Here is a 22,234-nt window from a genome sequence, read left to right as displayed (position 1 = left end):
ACTACTTTGGGGGAAAGGGAGATGTGGTGAGTTGTGGTCCTCTGGGCGTTCCGTACTGAAGGCGGGATTATGTACATGTATGGTCACAGGTAAAAGAAGAGTTAAGTAAACTATGCCTACTGGCTAAAGACAAGCTGTAGTCCGAGTCATTCCTGACTAATCTACAAATTACCACAAATAGGAGCATTATAGCTAACTTGCAAACGTCATCTTATTTTATGTTCACAGACAATGAAGAAATCACTTCTAAAACGAAGATCAGAGGTAAAGTTAATTCCAGTTTGTGATAAATATTATAAAAACTATATATAAAAATATATAAAACTATTTTATTTTATATTGTTTATTGTTGATGTAAATGTTTGTTAGCCGCTCAAATAACAACGGTCTTTGCACATATATTGTGCATATATGCAGTGGCGTGCACACATAGACATCAGGTGGCGCTAAAGCACCACCAACTCTGCCCTTTATCAATGAAAGTGCCCTTTTGAAACTTTTTTTTTTTTATTATTATTATTATCATTTTACTGAGGTCGGTTTGAAATGATCTTTTGAAAACTTGAGTGATTAAAAACAATGCCCTGAAATGAGCCACCACCTCGCACACACCCGACCTCTCTCTTCCTTTAACACAAGATGCGCTGCAGCAGCAGTTCAGTTCAGCGAGTGGAAGGAAGCGTCTTCAGCGCAGCACACACAGTCACAGATAGACTTCTTCTCCCGTGCCCCACCAGCCAGGTCACATACACATCAAGTCAAATCGCACCGTTTGCCCTCTAAGCCCAACGTGAAATCATTTCGTTGTGCAGTAAAATGTCTCATACAGCACCAAACTACTCAGCATTTTTAGCCGACTGATCACCTGATAAACTAGTCGCCCAAATCAACGATAGATAACAACCACATACAAATAATTAAGGTAGAATTTGCAAATCTATGTATTAAGCTGAAAGTTTTCTGTTGTATAGGTTTTGTTAGGCAACATAAATTAACACATTCGTTTGTGAAAGAAGAAACGGGAAGTTCCCCATTACCTGTGAAAAATGCCCATCTGTATTCACGTAATGACAACACACTTAAATGTAGGCCTATATTGATTTACTAATTGCAAAACATATGCAACAAGGCCTGCAGACAGTGGAGGGTAAACAGAAGTTAACTGAAGGACATGACTGTATATTGGATATGAATTATATCAGTTGGCTGCGTGATTTTTTTCCATTGAAAACTCACGTTTAGAGAATGTGACAAATAAAAGTCAAATTTCATTCAACATGTGCTTGTAATTTTTTTTATAATGAAGTGTTCCACGTGTGCTAAAAAGTGCCCCCCCCGAGCACTTGCCCCCCAAAATGTCTGTGCACGCCACTGCATATATGTGTGTCTGTGCACGCCACTGCATATATGTGTGTCTGTGCACGCCACTGCATATATGTGTGTCTGTGCACGCCACTGCATATATGTGTGCTGGTCTCGAAATGAGGTGTGTTCAGGTAAATCTGTCACTGTAACGCAACTCGCGCTACAGAGCTTGGAGGCGGACACAAACGCTGAGGAGAGCGAGATTTATTAAGAGGAATGATCATGATCAAAGTCGTTCAAACAGGCAGGGGTCATAACGGGCGAGCCATCCAGGTTTGACAAATAAACAGGCATGACGATACTAAGAATTAAACAGGACACTAAGACACCGAACGAACACTTCAAATCAAACACGGGGTAAATGCATACAAACTAGAAAATCAGGCTACAGAAAACACAGACGACTGAGCAACGAAACGAGTAGAACTCACAGACCAGGAAGCGTAGAACACCGACCAAAGAGCATGAATAACAAGAGCACAACACGACCAAAGAGCATGAATAACAAGAGCACAAACTAACCAAATAGAACAAAAGAACCGATAACCGATATGTGAAACACTGGGACTATAAATACACAGAACTAAACTAGACACACAGGTGAAGACAGTGATGACACGGGCGTGTCAGACGAGGGGAAACCATGGAGACGGACACGCAGGGAACAACAGACACGAGGAGCAGGAACCCGAAGTGACAGTTAGAGAGGGGGGCGTAGCCCTACGTGACAGTCGCACTGCTATCTTACAATGTGTATAACAAAATATGTACAGTTGTCCTTTTGAATTAAGGTTTTTGCATGACAGAGTCAATATGCCAGACTTATAATGTAATGACTATTTTATATAAGCTAATATTTGTGTTTTCTCCCAAGAAGGAAGAAAAACTAAAGAACATTTGTGAAGGAGACTCCTTCGACAGTTATGAGGAATTCCAGAGAGCACTGAGATTATGGAGTGAAGAGGGCTACCATCCAATGCACAAAATTAAAATTTATTTAAACATGATGTAAATAATAAAAACCCCAATTTACTTCTTTAAAAAAATTACAAACCATCCAGAAAAAATGAATAAAAAAGTCAAATCTGTCTTCTGCATTCTGTGAAATTAAATAAAATTAAAGGGGCTGATAATGTACTGGCAGGAAGAATATTTGTATATATCATACAATGTGGTGTACATATCAGGGTGCTACAGACAGATATTAACTTGTTACATTTTGTTTGAACATTATTTATCACTGGCAGTGTATATTATAATGTAGTATTTAGCATGATTACTGCCATTAGCGGCAAGTGACTTAGGATAATTAAATTGCTATTTAAATTCTAAGAGCATGGTAAAGAAAAACAAAGAAGAGACTCACAATTGAAAAACAAAATTCAATAAGACTAAACTGAGGTCCACCCCATAACCCCCCAAAAAAGTATCTTCACCTCTTGTAAAATAATTTGTAAGCAAAATGTGTTTTGTCACAAAACACAAAAGAATAGTACTAATCTCTGATAAATCAAAATGTCGGGTGCAAATAGCACACACTGCTGCATATACCTGGGTGCAAATAGCACACACTGCTGCATATACCCAGGTGCAAATAGCACACACTGCTGCATATACCCGGGTGCAAATAGCATCTGCCATAAATATATGTTAATTTTTAAATCAAATGTAGTTATTGCTAATTCATTTATTCTAGTTAATTGTAAATCAAATATCACGCACATTTGTTTTCCTCTTCACAGTGAGTAGTGAGTAGTGAGTGAGTACTCTACACCAGTATCTATGCACCAATTGTCATTGATAGCAGTTCGGAGTCTGAGGCAGTTGTGGAATCAGAAGAAGAAGACAGGTAACTGGTATTGAAGTTTTATTGACTATGCATTGTAATTATATCTTTGAAGAAAAATACTTAACATATATACAGTACATGTACTAACAAGAAACTAACGTCTGTGGACTTCTGGCCTAATTTTTTCTTATGTCAGATTGCATACATTGATTTTAAAATGACTCAAAATGTAAGAAAAATGTGTGATTTAACCATATCACTATTATGCAAAATACTATATAGTTTGATAAAGCTTGGACAGGTTATAAGTTGGACCATCCAAAAGGGTGGGCTCCCTTGCGTCTTGCAAGGTTACTTCCTTATTCCACCCAGGGAGTTTTTCTTTGCTGCTTTCACCATTTCACCATGATAAACAAATAGCACGTAAATTAGAGCGTAAATGGCGATCTACTAAGTTGGAAGTATTCTACTGTGCCTGGAAGGATAGCATCATTGACTACAAACGGGCACTCGCTAAAGCACGCTCAGCATACCTAGCCTCACTGATAGAGAAAAATAAAAACAATCCTAGATTCCTTTTTAATACTATTTCCAAACTTACAAAAAATCAAGCAGGCGCAGAGCCTCAGATTCCAGTAAACCTCACTAGTAATGTATTTATAGATTTTTTTGATAATAAAATAGAGAATATTAGACAAAATATAAAACCTTTTATTAGCAATACAACTGGTATGTCATCTGGTTTGGTTGACATCGATTTAAATCGCATACTAGGAGAAAAACTTGATGCTTTTCATCCACTCACACAATCAGAATTAGAGAAAATAATTTCTTCCTTAAATTGTGCTACCTGCACAATAGACTCGGTTCCATCAAAGTTATTAAAAGAGGTATTACCAGCGGTAACTGAACCTCTTCTAACTATAGTTAACTCATCCATTACAATAGGTCACATGCCCAAATCATGTAAATTAGCAGTTATTAAACCTCTGATTAAGAAACCAAATCTTGATCCTACTGTACTATCTAATTATAGACCCATTTCAAACACATCATTTATATCTAAGATCATAGAAAAAGCTGTTGCCCAGCAATTATGCCTTTATCTGCATAGGCATCACATATTTGAAAAGTTCCAATCTGGTTTTAAGCCCCATCACAGTACTGAAACAGCATTAGTTAAAGTAACAAATGACTTCCTCCTTGCTTCAGATCAAGGTTATGTATCGCTGGTAGTGCTTCTTGATCTTAGTGCAGCTTTCGACACAATTGATCATAGGATCTTGCTAGAAAGGTTAGAACGCTGGGTTGGAGTCTCTGGCACAACCCTTTCATGGTTTCATTCTTACTTAACAAATCACTATCAGTTTGTAGAGCTCAATAATATTCCATCCAAACGTACAAAAGTTAAATATGGGGTCCGGCAAGGCTCCATTCTAGGACCACTATTATTTACATTATATATGCTACCATTGGGCACAGTTATAAACAAACATGGTGTCAATTTTCACTGCTATGCAGATGACACTCAACTTTACATATCAGCCAAACCTGATGACAAACTCAGTTTAAGAAAAATTGAGGCCTGTGTAAGAGATATTAAATGCTGGATGTCTCTAAACTTCCTCCAACTTAATGAGGACAAAACAGAAGTTCTCCTTCTGGGCCCTAAGGCCTCAAAACAGAAAATTCCAGATCTAATGCTTAATCTCGCAGGCTACCCCATTACACCTGGCACAGTAGCCAAAAACCTAGGCATCATACTCGACTCTGACCTATCATTTGATAAATACATAGATAATACTACTAGGATAGCTTTTCTACATCTCCGTAACATTGCTAAATTAAGAAATGCATTATCACAGGATGCAGAAAAATTGGTGTACGCCTTTGTTAGCTCTAGATTATACTACTGCAATGCACTACTGTCAGGATGTTCAAATAGGAATCTAAATAAACTTCAAATAGTTCAAAATGCCGCAGCCAGGGTTCTGACCAGAACTAGAAAATTTCAGCATATCAGTCCAGTCCTATCAGCCCTGCATTGGCTCCCAGTTAAATTCCGTATTGACTTTAAAATTCTTTTATTAACTTATAAAGCATTGCACGGGCTTGCTCCTGAGTACCTTCAGGAACTTATTTCCTATTACGAACCCCCACGTCCACTAAGATCACAGGGTGCTGGTCTTTTATTAGTTCCAAAAATTAACAAGGTAACAGCAGGGGGAAGTGCCTTTTCTTGTAAGGCCCCCCAGCTTTGGAATAATCTTCCTAAATGCGTCCGGGACTCCGACACAGTCACAATCTTTAAGTCTAGGTTGAAAACCCACTTATTTAGTTTAGCATTTGATAATTAATATCCCCCCTTAGATAAAAGTACAGATCCAGGGGTTCATAGACGAAGGGTTTTATGGTAGACTGGGGCGCTGGTGCTGTCGTCCTGTCACTGCTCGTGGTCACTCAAGTTTGTTGACAGTGCAGTGGACGGATGCCATTGTCTCAGAATGCCCCCAAGCCTATGTTACCTTCTGGTTCTGCCTTTTTAGCTAGGCTGTAATAATTTAACGAAATGCCGGAGTTGCTGCCACACTCCGGAAATGTTTATAATTTTACCTGTCCTGTATATGTCCTCATACAGAGCTAATTTTCCCTGTTTCATTTCTCCACATGGCTGCCCGCCTGCTTGAGGAATAATGAGATGAGGAGACCAGCGATCCATCCTGAGCCAGCCACCTCCTGCCTAACCAGATGCATACATCATGATGGACATTATTACATATTTTTCCTTTTCTTTCTCTTCTTTCTGTCTAAATTGTTGTTGTTGTTGTCATGGTGACCGGTGTCGGCCAGAGGAGAATGGGTTCCCCCCCTGAGTCTTGGTTCCTCTCAAGGTTTCTTCCTCATGCAAAAAAACTAGGGAGTTTTTCCTTGCCACTGTCTCCCTTGGCTTGCTCACTGGGGGCTAGGACTCGGCACTTGTAAAGCTGCTTTGTGACAACAACTGTTGTAAAAAGCGCTATATAAATAAAATTTGATTGATTGATTGAAAATCACATATTGCTTGTAGCAGATATTACTGATAGGAATAACCAGGGTTGCCAACTTTTGAAGATCAGTTCAAGTGAGATTTGAATCTGGAGGAGGTGGCAAGTGTAAATTGTTGACGGGGGGGGGGGGGGGGGGGTATCTATCGATCGCCGGTGGTTGGCGCCAGAGTGAACTAGTAACTCATTGAATAATAGATGTGGATCAGAGGTAAATAAACTAGATTTTTTTTTCGGCGTGAGAAATCGCAAGTGTGGCGTGAGAGCGTGTGAAGACAGTCAAATGCGTGTGTCTCACGCTCAATGCGTGAGAGTTGACTACCCTGGCAATAATACATACGTAGGGCTAAGATTGTCTGAACCATCAAGTGCACTGCTGAATGTATGCATTGAGGATGCAGATATTTTACAACTACAGGAAAGTGTCATCAGGGGCGCTAAGGAAAGGGAACAGTTTGGAAATTGCAGTTCTGAATGGAATCTAGTGTGAGGTGTTTAAATCCTGCACTAATCAACTAGCTGTTCATCTTCATTTTCAGACAGAAACCTCTTGGCCTCTGACAGTTTGCATTTGATCCAAACAGATCCTGATCCTACTCATTATACACAAATACACAATGATTCATACAGACAAAAGGCATGTTAGGTATATGATGATACTGATACTTTATTATTGTTTGCTGATAACACCATTGCGGTGGGCCTGATCCACCAGTAATGATGAGTGGACCTGCTTGGAAAATGTAGAGACCTAACACTGGTATGTGAGGACTTACTGTCACAAATACAAACAGATTTTGAACCTTGGTAAACAGAAGAACAGGCACAACATTTGGATCACTGTGGATACAGTGAATCATTTCAGACAACTAGGCTTTCAAATCTCAGTACAACACATTCTCCACTCATTCAAATGCAAGCATAAGAAAGATTCTCCCCAGGTTGAGGATTTTGCCACCCTTGCAAACTCACAAATATTTACTCTAGTACCGAGAGTGTGCTGACCAGAAAAATCACTGTCTTTTAAGGGAACCTCACCAAACAGGCCATAACGCCTGGAGAACAGTCAGTAGTTTATTCAGCTGAATGTCTTACAGCTTATGCTCTCCCAGGTCTGCAGGACATTTACAGTAAGCCCTGCAAAAAATTCTCTGGTGCCATCAGGAAATGCTACCGCAGTGAGGGAGAAAAGACAGAGTTCAGGAGGAGAGTTTTTCTACAAGCCGTGTACTGTCATAACAGCACAGCAAAATGATACTTTGCAGTCCAATCATGCACACTCACATAAGACACTGCATATAGAACATTATGTTGACTTTCAGAAACCTATTCATCAAACCATATGTACCTCACCATTCTGTTTAATCTGTTTTTGATTGTGTATTTGTAAATGATTTAAATTATTGTGATTTTCCTTATCGTGTTACATGTTTATTGTCACTGTTGAGACATTGTCACAAAATATTTTGCTAGGAGATTTGTGCTGTGTATATAAACTTGAAACCATCTCTCTCTCCTGAATTTCCCATAAAGACTTCTAAAGATTTCAATGCAACAAAAAGTAAATATTGCATGTAAGGGCATCAAGTGTGACATGACAGTCAGACATCAAGTGAGACTTTAAAGATCAAGGAGTCACGCTATACAAACCTTTCAAGTGTTCTTGTACTTTTCCCACCATCTTTAACTTCTTAGTGACTTGAAAAAGTTACAGTAGTGAAGGTTTTCATCTTAAGTCTTAAAAATGTTTTTTATACATTCTACAAATGAAGGTGAGCTACAGCCAAACAATTTGTACTTTCTTCCTCCCTTCCTTAAACATGTCATACACCACAGGGGTGGAGCATCACATTCTGGGCACTATGCACACACATCAAATTAGTAGATTATTGGTACTGTTAGCATTTTGAATTAGTATACTATTCCAATGGTGTGGTAGGCTATGCAAACAAAAAATATTTAAAGTTTACCTAAGATTACAGATAAGACATAATTTTGTTTTGTTTTGCAATTTTTAGCACTGACAATTGTGGACGTATTGAAGTATTTTATAACCACAGGAGTTAATTTACTGTAGACTATTTGGGCTCACCTTTCTTGGGAAAGACGTTTGATATCAGTTGATTTACCTCATAACTTTTTTGTCGCCTTCCTGTTTCTTTTCTTTTCGGAAAACCGGATTTAGCTATGTTGGGCATCATCTTACATATCATGGATGTAATGTGCACTGCCACTTTAGCAAAATGAATGCCAAGTTAACTGCACCTGAAGAAGATGGACTTTAGTCCAGTCCATTTCATGCGAGTCCAGTCCATTTCCATCAATCAACCGACTTATTTACCCAAAACATCAAATGTACATTAGCTAGCAACATTTACTGGCATTATTGGTATTAATATTTAATGGAAAATAAAATTCCAGACCCTTTCCCCACTTGCAGCCTTGGTAACTCAGTGTCACTTTTCACCCCACTACAATGCCATTGTTACATTTATTCAAAATATATGATATATATATATATATATATATATATATATATATGATATATATATATATATATATATATATATATATATATATATATATATATATATATATAATGTGAAATACTTCGAATCCAGACGAAAGGGTCAAAGATACAATAAAACACCTCATCTCAAATATGCACATATCATCTAAAAAACACAAATATGCATATTTTGAAGAGAAGACATACACCACAAACTTAGCAAGATGGAAGCAACATGCAGTTCTTTACAAAACAGAATATTTTATAGGAAAAGTACCAGTTACCAGTCAATAAATGATACCAAGCAACATTTCCATCACTTTTCTAATTGTTTATTTTTAGAACACTGCTTGATCACATAGATTATCAGCAGCTATTAAGAAGCCGATTTTTCACGTTTTGTATTTGAATCAAACAAAATGCAGCAGACTAATACAGTACCTTCAATGCGCTTATGTATTTTTTTTCTATAGGGTATTTGGAAAACTAGTTAGGCAGTAACTGTTTGGTATACTCACAGTGTCTCCGTGTCTGCAGGAAATACAGGCACAGCCTCTATATCACTACAGGAAACAGACAATCTTCTCCATTGCGAGCATTCACACCCGTAAGGGCAGCTATTAATGTCCTCAGCAAGAGTTCCACTTGACAAGATAAGCGTTATTACAGCAGATGCGAATATCTGCATATCGGTTTATTTATTTTACCGAGGGTAAAATAGCGTCGCAATTTAGGCAAACCGTATATCCACAGCTGAGAATGGATTATTCCACGTAAAACACAAGCAGATGTTCATTCACAACAACCTTGTTTTACGAACTAAACTAGAGATTTTAACGTTTAAGTCAATTTCTCCCTTCGGTTTATCCTCAGCACGAGTAACAAAACCAATTGCTATGAGCCTTGCTTTGAGGCGTGCAAACAGTCGTTTGCTAAATTAGGGGGAGGTATGGAAAACACCAAAAGCGTTTGATGTTGAAATAGGGGGTGTCCTATTCTAATTGTGTTAAAGCAAAAGGTTTTCTATTTTTTATTTTTGGATGCTAAACAAATAAATAAATAGGCTACATTTGGAGTACTTTGCACAAGCAAGCACGGGTTTTCAAACTTTATAAAAATTTATTTTCTAAGTGTCATTTATTTTCTGTTGTTTTAAAGTTCTAACGCATATTCTAGATTGTCTTTTCTTTTCTGGTTTGTCTAAGATAACTAGCTACCACGGTGTCATTTTAAATGGAAAAACTCTTTCCATTTCCATTATCTCAAATCCCACACTGTAGACTGACACCTGTCATGGTTTTAATAATTTCCGCTTGTTTCCTGTAGACCACTAGAGTTGTCATTCTGTGCTCGGCACCACATTGGGAACACGTTCTCAGAAAATAAAAATATATTTATTTAAGAGTTATCCAAAGTCGAGTCTGTTGCATCCTGTGGTGGTCATACATGTTACAAGGCTGATGTTTTATACTATGGACATTTTCCTGTCTGGAAAACGAGATCGTTCAAGTATTGAAATAACGATCGTTCAAGTATTGAAGTTAAATATTGCAACACATAAGATAATGTGCACTGCACTGAATTGACGTCATTAGCCTCATAAATAAAACTCACAAATCAGCAGATGACACTGTGATATAGTCAAGGTCATTGTAGTTCATGTTAAAATAAAGGTTCCTTCCCTGTAAACTACTGTCACGGTTCAGCTCCGGACCCCTCCTTGTGGGCGTGTTGTTACGTCGTCTGTGTGCAGTTATGTCCATGTTTAAATTTACATTGTGTTACTGCATTACCTTATTACTGTATAATTACTGCACTGGCTTGCCTTTTACAGCACTTTACTATCTAGGCATTATTGTAATATTGTGAATATATAATATTGTAATTCATACCCAAGTTACCCAACACCTCTCAGACATGACAAGGAATACAAAAATATGAACGAGTTATTACACAAACAGTAAACAAACAAACGCATTCAAAAAGGACAATACAATAAACCGGACTAATGCAAAACAGACCTGGAGAAATCAACTAACTTCACTAACGAACCATCAGGAAACAATAACACGTTGACTCAATAACGAGTACAAAACCAAACATATGATCTGCGAAACAAATCTAATCGAAAGGACCAAACGCTGAACATACAATGATCAAAGTTAAACACCAAGGGCAGATCCGATAACAAACACGGGGAACAGAACATACAACTCTCGCAACAATGAATACCAGAAATTGACTTACAAGGAAAGACTGGGCACACGGGAATATAAACCAAACACATCAAGGAGTTAAACATTAACAGCTGATCAAGACCAACAATGAGCGGCGAGATCAAGGGGCGTGACAGGAGAATGCTACGGAGATTCAACTAAAAAACATAACTAAGGGAAACACGAAGATCTCACATAGGTTGGGGCGGAGTAGACGTTACAGTGGAATTCAAGCGCTTGTACCAATATTTCCGAGCACGTAAAACTTTAAAATTAAGTTCAACATTTATACATATACTCGAAATGATTCGAAATATTGCGCTTTTTACCACATTATTTAATGGTTGTTTATTTTCAAAACGCCCAATCTTAACGTCTTCACGTTCTCTCATGTTTCGTCCTGGAATTACAAGAGGCTCATATTTGTTAACGTAATGTAACAATTTCAAGCATTTTAAAGTACTCTAGCCTACATTCCAGCACCTTCAAACCTTAATCTTCAGAATCGGAATCGGATCGATTCTTGGAATTTGAATCGATACCCAGCCCTACTATTCATTGTGAGACCAACAAACCCCTTAACCTCAATACTTAAGAACTGGAGCAGTTCATGGGTTCTGCAGTGCTTTGTAAAGTAAAAAAAAAGAAAAAACTTTGATTCAATCTGTATCCCACAGGAACAAACATTCAGAAACACAAACACACATTACAGCAAATTTCTAACCCACTAATTGATAAATCATTTGTGAGTTAAAACTTCTCATGTGATTATTGCTTGTTTCCTCATTACACTTATATAATTACAGAAAACCTTCGTGTTTTACTACCCTCATAGCATCTTGTTGCCAGTGGTGGACTTAGCAATTTGGGGGCTCAAGGCGAATTTAGCTAGGGGGCCCATCAACATTAATATGTGAGAAATAAGTTAGCTAGTCAGGGGGCCCCTACAGTGGGCTGCAGTGGGAGGGGCTCAAGGCAGTTGCCTAGCTACGCCTCTATACAAAGACCGCCTCTGCTTGTTGCCCTTAGGCAACAAACCAAAATCTGGTGGTAGGGGGGTGGGGGAGCAAGATCCCCTAAGGACCCCTAAGATCCCAAATATATATATATATATATATATATATATATATATATATATATATATATATATATATAGATCCCATATATATATATATATATATATATATATATATATATATATATATATATATATATATATATATATATATATATATATATTTTTTCCTCCTTAAATAAGAAATCATGCCATAGAGGGTTAAACAAAGAAAGATATATTAATAAGTACATATGACCTGGTAAAGCAGGGGTGTAGATCTGCAGCCCTGGACACCTCCAGCACAATTCTGTGTTTTACCTTCTCAAGCATACCAATTTATTATATTATTATTATTAGCAGTGTTGGGAACGTTACTTTAAAAAAGTAATTAGTTATAGTTACTCACTACTTGTTCAAAAAAGTAACTGAGTTAGTAACTGAATTACTCTATAATAAAAGTAACTTGTTACCAAGGAAAGTGGTAACTATTTGCATTAGTTAAAAAAAAAGTTATATGCCAATGAATAAGGATTTTTTGAAAAAGCAGTTTTCACAGTCAGTTGAAATTAGTAGATCAGAAAGGTCAGAAACTTTTTATATTTATTGCACATCAACAGACCAGTGCAGGATAAAATCCTTTAAAATCCCAAATCTTTGGAAAAAAAAAAGCAAAAGTAAACAGTTACACTATATAAAGTGCATTTACATCTATCAAATTTAATTCTCTCAAACTGAGACAACTGGTTTGTTCACAACAGAAGTAAACTTAACAATAAAACTACTATTCTTAATTAAATAAATCATATACCTAGTCTGGTAGACATTCAGGAACTTTAAGTATTTTCTTAAATAATGTTTATATCGCCACCTTGAAAATTATTATTTTTCTTCGGCTTGCTCCTATCTCACCATTTCTGCCTCTTCTCCGTTTGTGTCGTGTGTCACTGGTGTGATTCGGCGCGTGTGTAACAACACTGGCTCTGATTGGCTACCATAACGCTGCCTTAGCCCATCGCTTACTGACTTGTTAACTTAAACAGGTGTTACACCGAGAACTGTGACCTATCGAAATCTGTTACTCCTCACTAGCCTGGGCAGGGGTCCGTTCGCATTACTGTTAGTATATCAATATATAGTAACGCACCGCTTTTAATGACCAGTAACGTCAACAGTGTTGTAACGACATGAAAAGTCATTCATTATATTATCCCGTTACTGACAAAATGACAAAATTACCTAAGGGTGTTATTTTAACGGCATTATTCGCAACACTGATTATTAGTAGTAGTAGTAATAATGAGTAGTTCATTCATGAATAATGAGCATTTTAGCCTCAATAGTAAAGTAAATTACATACATTAATAAATTATGGCAGAAAGCCTGGGAAAAACATGGATGAAGGCCGAAAAGTGGGCCATATCCGGCCCTATAATTATTGTTCTGGCTAGCAGCTGGAAATGTGCTGGCTTAGTGCTGGTAACTATGGTTGGGATATGGAGAGCAGTACATGGGTCAGAATCAAACTGTCATTCATTTTTAATCTGAGCCAGATCCGGCTGATGGTCAGGCTTAACAGAACTGGGACATGTATTTTTTGCTAGCTGGGTTATAATTGTAGAATATACGTGCCATATCATGGCACAAAGGAACAATGAGTGTAGTGCAATGTGTAGTGCATCACAGTTATTTGTGTGATTGGCTATATTCTAGTTGGGGTTATATAGTGACCAACAATTCCATGTCTGAATTATCAATCAATCAATCAATCAATCAAATTTTATTTATATAGCGCTTTTTACAACAGTTGTTGTCACAAAGCAGCTTTACAAGTGCCGAGTCCTAGCCCCCAGTGAGCAAGCCAAAGGCGACACTGGCAAGGAAAAACTCCCTAGTTTTTTGCATGAGGAAGAAACCTGGAAAGGAACCAAGACTCAGGGGGGAGCCCATCCTCCTCTGGCCGACACCGGTCACCATGACAACAACAACAATATAGACAGAATGTAGACAGAATGTAAAAGATGCAATAATGTCCATTTAGACAGAATATAAAAGATGTAATAATGTCCATCATGGTGTAGGCATTCGGTTAGGCAGGAGGTGGCCGGCTCAGGGTGGATCGCTTGTCTCTCCTCATCTCATTATTCCTCAAGCAGGCGGGCAGCCATGTGGAGAAATGAAACAGGGAAAATTAGCTCTGTATGAGGACGTATACAGGACAGGTGAAATTATAAACATTTCTGGAGTGTGGCAGCAACTCCGGCACTAAGTTAAATTATTACAGCCTAGCTAAAAAAGGCAGAACCAGAAGGTAATATAGGCTTGGGGGCATTCTGAGACAATGGCATCCGTCCACTGCACTGTCAACAAACTTGAGTGACCACGAGCAGTGACAGGATGACAGCACCAGCACCCCAGTCTACCATAAAACCCTTCGTCTATGAACCCCTAGATCTGTATCTTTATCTAAGGGGGATATTAATTATCAAACGCTAGACTAAATAAGTGGGTTTTCAACCTAGATTTAAAGATTGTGACTGTGTCAGAGTCCCGGACACATTTAGGAAGATTATTCCAAAGCTGGGGGGCCTTATAAGAAAAGGCTCTTCCCCCTGCTGTTACCTTGTTAATTTGTGGAACTAATAACAGACCAGCACCCTGTGATCTTAGTGGGCGTGGGGGTTCATAATAGGAAATAAGTTCCTGGAGGTATTCAGGAGCAAGCCCGTGTAGTGCTTTATATGCTAATAATAGAATTTTAAAGTCAATACGGAATTTAACTGGGAGCCAATGCAGGGCTGATAGGACTGGACTGATATGCTGAAATTTTCTAGTTCTGGTCAGAACCCTGGCTGCGGCATTTTGAACTATTTGAAGTTTATTTAGATTACTATTTGAACATCCTGACAGTAGTGAATTGCAGTAGTCTAGTCTAGAGCTAACAAAGGCGTGCACCAATTTTTCTGCATCATCCTGTGATAATGCATTTCTTAATTTGGCAATGTTGCGGAGATGTAGAAAAGCTATCCTAGTAGTATTATCTATATATTTATCAAATGATAGGTCGGAGTCGAGTATGACGCCTAGGTTTTTGGCTACTGTGCCAGGTGTAATGGGATAGTCTGCAAGATTAAGCATTAAATTTGGAATTTTCTGTCTTGCGGCCTTAGGGCCCACAAGGAGAACTTCTGTTTTGTCCTCATTTAATTGTAGGAATTTTAGAGACATCCAGCATTTAATATCTCTTACACAGGCCTCAATTGTTCCTAAACTGAGTTTGTCATCGGGTTTGGCTGATATGTAAAGTTGAGTGTCATCCGCATAGCAGTGAAAATTGACACCATGTTTGTTTATAACTGTGCCCAATGGTAGCATATATAATGTAAATAATAGTGGTCCTAAGATGGAGCCTTGCGGGACCCCATATTTAACCATTGTACGTTTGGATGAAATATTATTGAGCTCTACAAACTGATAGCGATTTGTTAAGTAAGACTGAAACCATGAAAGGGCTGTGCCTGAGACTCCAACCCAGCGTTCTAACCTTTCTAGCAAGATCCTATGATCAATTGTGTCGAAAGCTGCACTAAGATCAAGAAGCACTAACAGTGATACATAGCCTTGATCTGATGCAAGGAGGAGATCATTTGTTACTTTAACTAATGCTGTTTCAGTACTGTGATGGGGCCTAAAACCAGATTGGAACTTTTCAAATGTGTTATTCCTATGCAGATATAGGCATAATTGCTGGGCAACAGCTTTTTCTATGATCTTAGATATAAATGATGTGTTTGAAATGGGTCTATAATTAGATAGCACAGTCGGATCAAGATTTGGTTTCTTGATCAGAGGTTTGATAATTGCTAATTTACATGATTTGGGCATGTGACCTATTGTAATGGATGAGTTAACTATAGTTAGAAGAGGTTCAGTTACAGCTGGTAATACCTCTTTTAATAACTTTGAGGGAACTGAGTCTAGTGTGCAGGTAGTACAATTTAAGGAAGAAATTATTTTCTCTAATTCTGATTTTGGGAGTGGATGAAAAGCATCAAGTTTTTCTCCCGGTATGTAATTTAAATCAATATCAACCAAACCAGATGACATACCAGTTGTATTGCTAATAAAGGGTTTTATATTTTGTCTAATATTCTCTATTTTATTATCAAAGAAATCTATAAATACATTACTAGTGAGGTTTACTGGAATCTGAGGTTCTGTGCCTGCTTGATTTTTTGTAAGTTTAGAAATAGTATTAAAAAGAAATCTAGGATTGTTTTTATTTTTCTCTATCAGTGAGGCTAAGTATGCTGAGCATGCTTTAGCGAGTGCCCGTTTGTAGTCAATAATGCTATCCTTCCAGGCACAGTGGAATACTTCCAATTTGGTAGATCGCCATTTCCGCTCTAATTTACGTGCTATTTGTTTTAAGTTTCTAGTTTGGTCAGTGTACTACGGGGCGAGCTTTTTGGATCTAGCTTTTTTATATTTTAGTGGAGCTACTATATCTAGAGCTGATCTGCAGGTATTCTCTAAGTAGTCGGTTAGACTATCTAACTCTCCTGGATCGGATGGCGAGTGGGCTAAAGCAGTTAAGTCAGGGAGGGTTTCAATAAACTGTGTTGCTGTTGATGAATTTATCGAGCGCTTTATACACTGCCGAGGAGACGGGCAGGTATTTATGTTAAGATGAAAATCGAATTAGAAAACATTCCCCATCTAGCTCATATATTGTCTGTGTTCATGGCTGTAGAGGAGAGCTTGGTTTGCTTTTTGCACCGTCGAACTGTGACCTTCAGATTTAAAGTTTGTTTATCAAACAAACTGGGCTGTGGAAGTCGACCACAAGTAGTGGGGACTAGTTATATTAAGTTTATTTCTAAAGTAAATTTAATACTATCTAGACTTCTGCCATTTCATAGGTAAATTAACGAGACTGATTACTTAACAAATTTGGCCCACACCTACAGTGTGTTTAATGATATGTTCTATTGTATGTTTACAGCCCTGTTCCTGGTCTCTGTGTTTGTCTGTGTGGTAAGATCATGTCTTCTATATCTTTAGGTGTTTTTATTTAATTATCAGACTGCTCTGCTGATATATGGTAGTGTGGGGAAAAGTAGACCTGACTACCCTAGTCCTGAGTGGGGAGAGGGGCCCATTTTGCTCATGTGCCTCATTTACTGGCATTTATTCATCTGTTGCTTCTCTCATTACTGTTATGTGTTGCACTTGTGTCTTACTGCGGTGTTGTTCGTGTTGTTGCTGCTAAGCACTGAGCTAATTTAAATAAACGTCAGTGTGAAACTTTATTCCTCCACTTCGGCATCCTGCCTCACCCATCGTTAACAGATGGTTACCCATAGGTAGGTTACCTCACTACAGAATGCATTTTATTGGATACGGATTGTTTAAAATATAGGTTTTAATAAGATGATTGAAAAACATCTTAAGGTTACCCCAGGAAACCACAGCAATGAGATTAATGGGTTAATAGAGAAAATTTGTTTATTAACAGATTAAATTTACAGACAGACAGTATGGCAGCAGCGTATGCGGAGATACTGGATTACCCACTGATGTTCTATAAACTGTCTTAACTTCTTTATAGAGGTGTGGTATTACTGATAGGTGATCCCAGATACTCAGTTACTCAGATACGGTTGATACTGATCATTACAAACAAGGTAGTGTCTCTTCCTCCCAAATGGAGACAATGAAGAATGCATCCTGCTTAAATATAAAAAACACAGAATATAACAATGTGTGAGTTGGAAATAATTTAAATGACACACTGAAATGTTTCAACCTTTACTTGGAGTACCAAGTCCATCAAATTGCTATAAATTAGGTTTTAGGTCTGTCATGGTAAGGACTGCTTTGTATGACTTGTCTCAATCACAGCTGCTTTTTTGTACCCTCAGCCACTGGAATAGCAATGTAATTTTTTGTAATTTCAAATCATGGAATTTCCTTCCCATCAGTGTTCCAGAATAAATAACTATGTTCTCAGCACATTTTCATTGGTATAGTTAAGCTTACACACTTCAAAGTTGGTTGAAAATAACAAATTAATATTTTCGAATAGCAACTTGTAGCTGTTTCCTCACCAGCATCCTCCATTCCATGTTGGTGATCATCATGTGGTCCTGTCTTTTTTGTTTTTCTTTTCTTTCTGTCACTGTATTAGCCGCATGCTTTATGTTTACCACTCACCTTGTGGGCACCTTGAGGGCAGTCATGGCCTGGTGGTCGGGAACTGGTCTTGTGACCGGAGGGTCGTGGGTTCGATCCCCAGGCCTGAGGCCATGACTGAGGTGCCCCTGAGCAAGGCCCTTAACCCTCAATTGCTCACTTGTATAAAAATGTAAGTCGCTCTGGATAAGGGCGTCTGCCATAAATGTAAATGTGTTTCTAAACCCTCCTTGTTGTTTTCCTCACATTAGTTTAACCAGGATCACCTACGACTAGTTAGGTTCCCTTATTTATTTTATGTATTTATACTCCATATCTTTCCTATTGGGTTTGTTATTGTTCGATAAACTGGTGATTAAAGATGTCTACACTTATGTGTCTGAACTTGTATTATTGTATATTATTGAGTTTGGAAACATGTCTTTGTGCTTATGCCCAACACTTTCATTTTTATTAAATATTACTATAAAAAAAACACAACTCCTGCTTGCATCCTGACCTCCACCACTATATAACTATTACACTAATATTGAGAACATTTGGGAACATTTTATTGCTGGATATAGTGTGTCAAAGGAACAATAATAAAACAAAGATAATAATAAAAAATAGAAACAATATGACTAAAAAGAAAAAAATACACACAAATTTGAACTTTTGCAACATATGGTGACAAACAACCAGGAAGTAAAAATCTGTAACAAAAAGACACATTCTACCATCACAAAACTTGTGAAATAAATCTGTAGAACATCAGCAAAACATGATGCAAACCAAACTACATAGAGTCTATCAGAGATTAGGTAAAAATTGAAGTGCCTCAGAAATGTAGCTGCATTATAAATTTAATATGATTTTTTGCTCTTTTCATCTTAAAAATAAAATAAAGGTATCCATTAAAATGTACCAGTAAGGAGGGGAGGGATACAACTGAAAACTTGTATTATTATTTCTATTAGTTGACATTTTCCAGGGCTCTAATGCTCAAGTTATTTGAACAGCACAGTATGTAACCTAGCATATAACTTGTAATTTCAAAATTTTAATTGGTTCAGCCAAATATCTTGTTTGTACAGCTAAAATGCTAAAATCAAAGATTTAATATTAGCTTACATGATATTTGAGTAAATAAATATGTAAACAGTAATTGTATGACACAGCTGATAGTGATAACATGAAATATGCACATTTGATTAATCTTCTGTAATAATGTCAAATTCCTCATATTGTCAAATTTCTCTTTTGACAATATTTTGAGCTTTTCTTTGGACATTGGATATGGTGACAAGGGTCTGAGGACATAAAACAGCCATGTGTAAGATACCATGTGACAGCATGTTCCAAGAGCAAAGAACAATGTTATTTTGATCTAAACACCAATGTGCTTATTTTGTTCAGTGCCATGATATGTATATGTAATTGCAAAAATATATGACTGTAATGTTTAAAGATCTGTAAAAAGTAAATACCTTATAAAATACTCAAAATGCACCTGTGTCTTCACAAGGTCTTTAAGCAGAGATCACCTTTACCATCCCAAATCTGACAAATCTCCCAGTCTGGCTTGGATACCATTTGCATAAAATGCAAATATAAAAGGGCAAACATGTTTTATTTCCAGTTTTTTATCTGCTTCTAGGAAATAAAATCTTGCAGATGTGTGAACAGAATAAGTAAATTTGAATTTCATTTCACCCAACAATCATTAATAAAGAGAAACCTAAAACAAATGAATCACTAAAATAAATAATGAAATAAGTCATCAAAATGTGCCACTTCCCACTTTTTCTGGAAACACTTGAGAATATGTTCACCATAGAAGCAAATGTGTTGATTTTATGACACATTGTGCTTGCTGTGAGACTCCCCTACCACTGCACTTCCAAGGATGCCAGCACTATATCACACACATTTCACATGCATGTCCAACATGGCAGATGAGCATTATTGTAATGTACAGGGCTACAATGGACACTTTGCCCTAGTATTCTTATGCCAAATGCTTTTCCTTAGCAAGTTATTTGGGGGATAACATTGTAACAACTGGATATTTTACACAGGGAATGCCTCATGACCAAAAAGAGTTTACCAAGTTTGCCTCCTCCAATTTGCTTACCATGGCAAATGTGCTTCAGAGCACAATACCTGGGAACATCTTGAGACTCAGTATTTTTGAGTTCTTTGAGAATTTCTTTGAAATTGCTCCCAGTATAGTACTGCAAAACTGTAGGTTTTAGGTCAGTTTCTATGTTGATATTGTAACTTTATTTCATACGTAATATTCCTTGTCCTTGTCTTTTGGTCTCTTGTTAATAGCCCCATTAGAATTTTGCTGTTTCTCTTTAACTACTGTCCCATTCATCTGTGATGAGTTGCTGATGTAATTCCGAGTCTCTTCCACCTGGTAGGAACCCTCATCCCTATTTCTGTACTTATACATGGCATAGAGGAGGATAAGAATACAAAGGGCAGCTGCAGACACAATACCCACCACCATACCCATGGTGCTGCTGGATTCACGTATAACTTCTGAGGCCCCATGTAGAACCCTCCTGATCCCTGGTACAGTGGGCAGAGAACTGGGGACATTATGCAGTATTGTCTGGGTGATGAGAGGACCTCTGGGTTTGGTGCCATCCACGTGGTCGGATGTGGGCAGAGGGGGCAGCACTACATCTGGCAGGGGTTTGATTTCACGGTTGTTCATTTTACCAGCAGGGATTTTATGTGGTGCCTCAGATGTAATGAATGCTGTTAAGGAGCTTCTGACATCAGGCAGGTGTGGGATGGGGGCAGTCCTGTCTACCTCAGAAGACTCACTAGACTTAAAATCCTTTGTCTCCCAATTAGGTGTGAGAGCTTTGTTGCCACCTTCATAGGTCGATGTGGTCAAGATCTTATCTGTTACCAGGGAGAATGTGGTGTAAAAATCTTCATCATCAGTAGGGGGGAGGCTAGAGTCGTACTTCTCCCCAGATCCAAACCCAGACATCACCATGCTTTCACCATCATCATCACCATCATTATCACAAATATCGTTGCCTCTGTCCGACAAGCAAGATACGCTGGGCTCAGTGGCAATGGGTAAGGACTCTTTGGTGGTCTCAATAATGGTGAGGATAGGGACTAGGGTTGGGGGGAGAGGAATGAAAGGGGCACGAGTGGAAACAAGAGGAATATCTATGGGGTCCTCAACTAGAATGGGGATGACTAATTCCCCTCCTAGAAAACAACAGAAAAAGACAGCAAATTAGTGGTGGATTGCCGTCATACAAATACTCTAAAACGAACAGAAAATCACTACAAAATAAAAAAAGAAAAATTAAATGAGACAAAAAACAATTAATAAATAAAAATCTAAACCAATGACTAAAACGAAGCAAAGACCAGAACATAAAGAGATGAGAAGACAATATTATAAACTGCATCAAAAGGCTATAACAGAGCTGCTAGAATAGGAGCTACACTACAAGAATATTTAAGTTTAGGCATTTACAATCTTTTACTCTTAAGCAGCTGCTGTAGTAGATTAGAACTACCAGAAAAAGAGAGAAAACATTAATTCATAAACACTTACAAAAGATTAATTTGAGGCAAATTCACCATAGCCCTAGACCTCAGCTAGAATAAATGAATCTATTTTAATAATGATATTAAAGTATCTAGTAATTCATTCACATTTCTTGAAGCAATGCTATTCTTAAAAAAAGTAAGGTATTGCCTTATTTTTATAGTCAGAAAACAAATGCAAGAACTTTATAACAGACTGAGGCTTTGATACAAATCAAAGCTGTTTGCCTTTTGATTTTCTTGTGTATCCAACATAATGGCACATAACCACAAAAGTCACATAACAGTTCAACAACACCTTGATGTTTGTTTTGTTTTCTTCAGTTTTTGTCTTGTCTTGTTGACCAAATACTTTGTCACCACTAACACTGCAATTTAAACCAAAACCAGGCTTTTTTCTGCAAGAGAGGTCTTGCTTATTCTAAACTGTGACTATTAAACCAGTTATCACCACAGTAGAAACCAAATGATCAACATTGTTATTTAAAAATA

The 22,234-nt window shown here is 37.6% G+C and overlaps 2 protein-coding genes and 1 long non-coding RNA gene across 7 annotated transcripts in view; 1 reads left to right on the top strand and 2 right to left on the bottom strand.

Annotated features, from left to right (window-relative positions):
• LOC143523598 (uncharacterized) overlaps positions 1-6,134 on the top strand; it is a 30,726-nt gene extending 24,592 nt beyond the window's left edge. Inside the window, exon 6 of the long non-coding RNA XR_013133415.1 lies at positions 3,108-6,134. This is a non-coding gene — a long non-coding RNA (uncharacterized LOC143523598). The remainder of the gene's footprint in view (positions 1-3,107) is intronic.
• tshr (thyroid stimulating hormone receptor) overlaps positions 1-10,272 on the bottom strand; it is a 169,491-nt gene extending 159,219 nt beyond the window's left edge. Inside the window, 1 exon segment of the mRNA XM_077018157.1 lies at positions 9,226-10,272. Within this exon segment, the coding sequence (XP_076874272.1) occupies positions 9,226-9,395 (170 nt within the window). The 5' untranslated portion in view covers positions 9,396-10,272.
• Positions 10,273-13,752: 3,480 nt separating this feature from the next.
• Positions 13,753-22,234, bottom strand: part of nrxn3b (neurexin 3b) — a 233,517-nt gene continuing 225,035 nt past the window's right edge. For 4 of the 5 annotated variants that reach the window (XM_077018153.1, XM_077018156.1, XM_077018155.1 and 1 more), the window contains one exon: positions 13,753-21,394. In XM_077018153.1, coding sequence (XP_076874268.1) covers positions 20,442-21,394 — 953 coding nt within the window. In that variant the 3' untranslated portion in view covers positions 13,753-20,441. The remainder of the gene's footprint in view (positions 21,395-22,234) is intronic. The other variant, XR_013133413.1, reaches the window with a different exon arrangement.

The sequence above is a fragment of the Brachyhypopomus gauderio genome, chromosome 9 (genome assembly GCF_052324685.1).
Source record: "Brachyhypopomus gauderio isolate BG-103 chromosome 9, BGAUD_0.2, whole genome shotgun sequence".
Lineage (NCBI taxonomy): Eukaryota > Metazoa > Chordata > Actinopteri > Gymnotiformes > Hypopomidae > Brachyhypopomus > Brachyhypopomus gauderio.
Note: the sequence above shows the minus strand (reverse complement) of the source record. Positions and strands in the feature narration are given on the sequence as shown.